General features: G+C 39.8%; 2 protein-coding genes across 2 annotated transcripts in view; both read right to left on the bottom strand.

Annotated features, from left to right (window-relative positions):
- LOC146472390 (adenosine receptor A2a-like) overlaps positions 1 to 7,500 on the bottom strand; it is a 28,775-nt gene that overhangs the window by 18,560 nt on the left and 2,715 nt on the right. The gene's annotated exons all lie outside the window — the stretch shown is intronic.
- LOC146472391 (histamine H2 receptor-like) lies at positions 625 to 1,479 on the bottom strand. Its single transcript, XM_085119549.1, has one exon. It carries the CDS (start codon positions 1,477 to 1,479, stop codon positions 625 to 627), a length of 855 nt encoding a protein of 284 aa, XP_084975675.1.

Below are 7,500 nucleotides of genomic sequence, written 5' to 3'. Positions count from 1 at the left end.
GCGATGCGTTTTAGGGTATTGGGCCAAAATATATGACAGTGTGTTGTTTTAGAATTGGTGCCTCCTAGGGGTGAAAAACATTTTCAAGCCAGGACCTTGGTACCTCAAAAAGTATTTCTTTTAAGAACCACTGCGCGCGATAAATGGTCAACATTCGTAACAGCACGCCTACCTATAGCCCGACTTACTATCTTAGATCTTCTTGTGAAGATATACATAGCTCATTGGTACAAGAAAGGTGCCCGCTCATCCTTCTCTTTTGTCCAATCTTATCTTTCAGATGTAAACATTTCATGTGGTACTTTTTATTTTTATTCCATGCAAGGCGGTTCTAACTTTTGAGCCCCGTGTGTGAACTCGTAAAAGTGTGACAATTTATTTAGATGAAAGCTACTGAGCAGGTACTTTCCTGTGGCTAAATTTGCATGTACTGGATCCCTGTAGTATATTTAACATATATAATTTTTTGGTCTTCGGTTAATTCTGTATGTTTCTACAAACTTATGTTACTTACTATTACGGTTCATTCTCGTTGGGTGCCCCAAAATAACACTTAGTATAGTTAGCACCAATACTTACTATAAATGTTTTAATTTCGTAAAAGACCACAAACAATCATTGTCTTCACTTCCCTCGCTTGAATATCACAACATAGATCACCTTTTTAAACTCCTTCTTTATGTCTCTCTTGAGAAGAGCATAAACAAAAGGGTTAACAGCGGAGTTTAAAACCAAAATAGGTAGTTTAAATTCTTGATCTTCACAGTTTGCGGAATAGACGGCAAATACGATGGTACAACGAATGAAAATACCGTAACATATAAGAAACAGACCCACAACGATTCCCATTATTTTAACTCTAGCCTTCTCGTGAGTTTTAAACGGAACGCGGTGGTTAAAACGTATCTCGTTTGCCAACATGCGTGCCGCCCGATCATGCTTCAGCACAACAAGTACCATGGATCCAACGCAGAATATTAACATAATACATGGAGAGAACTCAAAGAGTATTATGCCCAGCCAATTGAAAATATCACGAAATACAGGCTTTGAAGAAATGACATAAGATAACGGTAAAATGTCAAGAGCAACTGGGATTGCCCAAGAAAAGAAAATCATTTGCTTAACGCGTCGGCTTGTCATGAAGGTCAAGTATTTTAAAGGCTTCACGACGGCGATGTAGCGGTCCAGTACTAGACTGCATAAGTTCGTCACGGAAGCGTAACCAAACAGCCACCTTATCAAATCCATCCAAGGTACCTCACCTTGAGTGTGCCATTTGCAGTTATTACCACAGAAGTACTTTGAAGGAATAACGCTCAACCCAACACAGAAATCTGCCACCGCAAGTGAAACGACAAAGGCGTTGGTTTTGGTGCGGAGCTGTCGTTTGCTGCCGACAAGGAAAATAATAAATCCATTTCCAGCTATTGTTACAATGAAAAGAGACCATCCTAGAATCCAAAACCAGGTGTCCATTTCCTCAGTTAAGGCCCTTTATTCGCTCCCGCAAATGAAACATGGTGTGAAAACCTCGTGGTCTTCTGTGGATTGGACTTCCTTGGTCTCTCACTGTAGATTTAATCCACACACACAGCGGAACATATTAAATGCACCTTCAACTGTTCGCAACTTTAATTGCTTCTTAACATTTCCAAATTAGAAAAGGAAGAGCTTGGCCTCCGTTTTTGATTATGGAGATGTTAAAAATATGTACAATAACAAAATATTATCGATGACAGTCGTCGCTTGATCACTTACTGCCTGACATTTTTAGTCCTTTTTAATTCCTCGCGAAGCGAGGTTAATAAATTTGTCGGGCCGAAGGCCGCGCTCGGTAGCTAAGCCGTGCGAATTCGAGCCGAACATATATTTATATGTTTATATATTTCCGTGAAGGTGTCCGTGCTGTTGCCTGGCAACAGTGCGCAAACAAAGTATGAATGACGTCAGACTGTCTGGCGTCGTCTGAAAAAAATTTGCATACATCGGAAAAAATATGCGTGCATGATCAAATTTCAACTGCAAAGTTCATCAATATTCACTGGATACAGAACTATCTCTCCAGAATATTTTCCCTTTCTTTTAGAAATCTTTTTTGTGAAAGATTGCATTGAAGAAATTACACGTTTGTGGCCGCGGTAAAATAATTTTCCGTGGGAAATAAATTCATCGAGCACGACAGCGCCGCACGCCCGTTGTACATTGCCGGTGAGGGTAAAAGGAGGAAAGAGTTTGCGGAATGGTATGTGGAATGGCGTGCGGAATGGCATAATTATGCGAAATACGATTTACGCGGGAAATAAATTAACTGAAGAGCGCGTCATGTTTTCGCGCCAATTTTATAAGAGCAGAAGCTTTTTTGATGCTGCGGACTCTTGCTAAATATTAACAACAATTCGAGGATTTGATCGTCTGATTGTTGATTTGGAAAACGTGAGGGTAAAGAAAGCGATGAAAACTGTTTATAGTTTTCGAATTCAAGGAACTATGAGTAAATCCGTAGTAAACTAAATTTCATGTTCACTTTACTCCATGCGACTTCGGTTGACAAAAATAACGTGGCAGCGTGAAGTCTTCTCAGGACAAAGATTGATCCTTTACCGAGGGCAAATAATAAACCTTTTTTTCTTTTTTTTTTTAAACCCTCGGTAAAAGATCAATTCTCATACCCTGTATGCTCGATGATTCATTTATCATGAGCGGGAAAATGAACAACAATTTGACCAAAATGCATTTGTGATAAGAATAGTTTCACAACCTTTCAAACAACCAGTGTCGATAATTAGACACCATACTTGTCATCTGCTTTTTTGCTCTAGGGCTTTTTCGCTTTTAAATCTCATTTTAGGTTGGGACGTCTGGCACTGAAAGACCTTAATTAAAGACGGATATGTTTAGTTCGATAACGCGTAACTGAACTATAGCTACCGTATTAAATAGCTAGGTAGCTAGCTCAGCAGCTCAACAGTGACTTGCGTACTCGTCGCTCGACGAAAATGTAGGGTGAGAAAAAGTAGAACATATTTTTCCCATGAGTTGTACAAATTGTAACCGTCAAAGAGTCCGATAAAATGACCGAGTTTATATTTAAAATTTCTCACATAATAGTTTTGGCCTTGGACTGATGTTATTTCTCCAGTCTGGTGTTGCTTTTTGTCTAGGCTACTCGCTGCCCCGTTCTTTTTGTCAACTAGAAATTTAATTTATTCTTAGTTCCTTGAATGCGAAACTTCATCGATTTCTTCACTGTCACTTCCTAACCAACGATCCGGACATGTTCTATCCCAGGCGTATATTTTCTAATCCTCGATATGTTGTTTGGTTGTTTAATAGTCCGCAACATCGAAAAAACTGCTGCTCTTATAAAATTGGCGCGAAAACAGGATGCGCTCTTAAGCTAATTTATTCCCCGCATAAATCGTATTTCGCATAATTATGCCATTCCGCACGCCATGCCACATACCATTCCGCAAACTCTTTCCTCCTTTTACCCTCACCGGTACATTACGTCGCGTCAGAAATAGATTTTCAACCGCAAACTAGCCTGTGGAACTACGAAAATACCATGCTCATAAAAAAAATCCTATGCCCCTTTTAATCTCCTCATTTGATGCTACAGGTCGAGTAAAGAGGGTTTTCCACCCAGCCCCAGCTTCGTGAGGTTTTGCGAGTCACGTATTTCTAGTTTAGTCCTTCAACCCCTCCACCAATGAAAGAACCATCGTCCACCTTGGTTTCTCTGTGTGTTGCTTTTACTCTCTTTAATTCCTCGCGAAGCAAGGGGCGAAGGCCCGAGCGTAGCGAGGTTAACAAATTTGTCGGGCCGAGCCGGGCCGAGCGGAGCTTACCCTTGCGAATTCGAGCGAAAAATATATTTATATATTTCGTTGAAGGTGTCTGCACTGTTGCCAAGCAACAGTGAAAAACAAAGTATGAATGACGTCAGACTGTCTGGCGACGTCTGGAGCAAAATTTGCATACATCGGGAAAGCTTGCGTGCGGGGTCAAATTTCAACTGCAATGTTCATCAATATTCACTGGATACAGAACTATCTCTCCAGAATCTTTTCCCTTTCTTCCAGAAATCTTTTTTTGTGAAAGATTACATTGAAGAAATAACACGCTTTGTGGCCGCGTTAAATTAATTTTCCGTGGGAAATAAATTCATCGAACACGACAGCGCTTCACGCACGTTGTTCATTTCGTCGCGTCAGAAATAGATTTTCAACCGCAAACTAGCCTGTGATACCTCGAAAAGACCACGCTCATAAAAATCGTTGCTATGTTCAGAAACCTTTTAATCTCCTCATTTGATGCTACAATACGAGTAAAGAGGGCTTTCCACCTAGCCCCAGCTTCGCGAGGTTTTGCGAGTCACGTATTTCTAGTTACCAAATTAATGGTGAGACTAGTTACGAAATTAACCAAGTAAACTTGGCCGACAACATTTTTCGAACTTTGCGTGAGAAATGTCCAAGGCTTCCCAATCATCAGGTGCACCCAAACAGCTCCCTCAATTTCAAAATTTTAAAACGTCACCTTATATATATTTGTCTACGTTAGCCTAGTTTGATCTGTTCGAATTCTTTAGGTGAATTTTTCAGTCGCTGAAACTCTTATGATACAAAATCCGTTACCGCGAATTTAAGAGCTGCTGTTGGCTATCTGAAAATCCCAATTAACTTTGGGCGCGTTCTTTTGGGACTATTTCGGAATAGGACTACTCGGAATAGACCGTATTTGACAGTGTTCTTCAGGGAGCTAGTCCGTTTCCGGAATGAACGGAATGTCATTCTGTTCATTCTGTTCCCGATAGCAGAATGAACAGAATGGAAGGGATACGGTTTACTCGGAATAGACAGAAAACGTGTTTGTTTGGGAAATTTTTCGCGGGAAGCTCTCAGGTCACCTCCGCCATGGGTATTCCGTTTCAGATTTTAGGAGCGTTCTTTTCAAAATTGAAATTCCGTCTTTTCTGTTATAGCTAAATTGGAATAAGAATAGCTATAGAATCGCCCCAAAAGAATGCACCCTTTATTTTGCACTCGAAATGACCTTTTCCGTTTTTTCTTCGAAAACGAAAGGGCTAAATTTTTACATGTTTACGAAAGACTGAAGTGATATGTTACCAAAGATACTAAACTCTACTGAGTTTTCACCTCAGTTAGATGTTATTTTCTGTGGTGATTAAGGCCATCCGAAAATATATTCATCAAAACGAAGCAGGTAAAGCAGATGTCTAATTGATGCGAAAGACTGGTAACGGAATGGGGTGCGGAGGAGGGGGGGGGGGGGGGGGGGATTCATTCACATCCTTAAATTTGTGTTATGGATGACTGTGGTTTGAACAAATTGAAAAAAAATGTGGGTACCGTAAACGATCTAACAAACGCCGGGGGCGTTTATTGAATTTCAAGGGTTCGACGGGGGCGTTTAAAAGATAAGAGGTGTTTAAAAGAGAGAGACGTTTGTTCTAATAACTGTAACATGGTAACCTAAATAAGGTATTATAAAAACCTAAATGACAGAGCTTTAGGAGACTATCAAGTCAAACGTGAAGTAGTTCTCGTAATTCCGGGATGCTACAATGCTAGGACAAGCTGAAAGAAAATTGCTGATATCCTAAGCACAGTGATCAAGAACATTAAAGAGCGCTATCCTCACTTTGAGCTGGAAATTGAGCAAGACGCAACTCGCACACCGGTGTTAATTAAGCAAGAACGCAAGTAAATTGATTGATCTGTTTCTAGTTTATGTGTGGTTTTCAGGGAAGGGGGGCGTTTATTAGACAGGGGACGTTTGTTAGAGAGGGGCGTTGAATACAAACTTGTCAGCTTAGGGGGGCGTTAATTAGATAGAAGGCGTTCATAAGAGAGGGGGCGTTTATTAGATCATTTACGGTATGCAAAATTCGAGACTTTTTTCAAACCATTATTTTCTTTTTGCACACTTGGGGTTATTAGTCCCAGCACATGATCGACTTCTCACGACTCTGCCATTGAACATTTTGAATAAGACAAAATTAAAATAAAATTCGATTAGCGGACAACTTGGTGAGACAAAGATTTTACTCGGATTAGCAATAAAACACTGTTACAGCGTTGAAAAATCTCCACACTTTTTTGCCTTTCTCCTGGACTTAATCTTCAATTTTCATAGTTTTCCAAGGTGTTTAAGATTAGTGTTTGCAGATTTCCATGTTTCTAAAAGAATTTTAGAGTCTTTACGAACCTCGGTCTCTCTTCTGTGGACTAGTTTTCGAAGATTTCAGTTTTTGCGAACCTTCAATGATTCATACCAGAAGCAAAAATAACTCAAGCAAAGCTAAATAAATATTGTAACCGGGTCTTGATCGAATTGTTGTCGAAAACGCAAAGAAATTTTATACAAAGACGTCAGAAAAGAGTTAGATTGATAACGAGTTACTAATTAATTTCGTTAATCCAACTTTACTCATGATTTCTAATGGGATTGCCAAGCGCGCAAGTAAAAATAAAAAAAAAACCCTACAAAACAACAAGAAAAGCAAACACACACGGTTTCAAAAACTCAGCAAAATTGTCGCCCAAATACTCCCATCAGTTTCGAAACCCGACAAACGGCTCTGGACTGAGACACCTGGTGCCAGCTTTGTCCCCAGTCGCCCTTGGCGCGAGGACGAACTTGAAGTCACCCACACTCTTTCTTTCTTTTCCTTTTTATTTATTTATAAGAATGTATAAGTTTGGGCGCTGAGGCTGAACGTTCTTAATTTTTGGGGGGCAATTTGAGGCTAAAAATTATTAAGATGTTTTTAAGTTATCTGTATTTTTACATGTATTATTTTGTCCGTATTTATACTGTTAATTTCAAAAACATTTGTTCGGAATAAAAATGTTCTTAACTGACTCTCAGCCTGGGTAATGTTCTTAGTATGTTCTTAAATTTTAATTCATCTCAGCCTCAAGGTTTTTTAAAAAGGTTCTTGTATAAAAAAGAAAGAAAGAAAGAAAGAAAGAAAGAAAGAAAGAAAGAAAGAAAGAAAGACAGAAAGAAAGAAAGAAAGAAAGAAAGAAAGAAAGAAAGAAAGAAAGAAAGAAAGAAAGAAAGAAAGCAAGAAAGAAAGAGTGTAATCAGGAAGACGCATACAGACGCGCTACCGCGCTCGGTCCCAAGCCTCACATAGACAGCTCGACTCGCTCGATGAGCGTGATTAGGCTTGGGAACGAGGCTGACCTATAGCTGTATGTCGGTTTTTCTTGTTGGTGGCCATCAAGACAGCATGAGGGATCGGTTGAATAAAGTTAACAATCTGCAAGGAACCGCACAACGAAAATGCTGCAAGTATACCTAGGATTTGTGAAAGATCTAATCAGCCAAAAATATAAATTACTTAAATTTCTGCAAGGCTGAGGGGACTGCATAGAAAACTTAAACGACGGCGACATGATAGAGACCAAACCGAGAATCAACAGAATGCGGCAACCGTGGACAGCTGTTTCGAGCTGGTTGGCTCTC

This window comes from Pavona decussata, unplaced genomic scaffold, assembly GCF_977016875.1.
Source record: "Pavona decussata unplaced genomic scaffold, jaPavDecu1.1 SCAFFOLD_100, whole genome shotgun sequence".
Classification (NCBI taxonomy): Eukaryota; Metazoa; Cnidaria; class Anthozoa; order Scleractinia; family Agariciidae; genus Pavona; species Pavona decussata.
Note: the sequence above shows the minus strand (reverse complement) of the source record. Positions and strands in the feature narration are given on the sequence as shown.

What these genes read in the sequence shown, in the direction of transcription:
- LOC146472391 (XM_085119549.1), bottom strand. Translation starts at nt 1,479, where the DNA reads ATGGACACCTGGTTTTGGATTCTAGGATGGTCTCTTTTCATTGTAACA.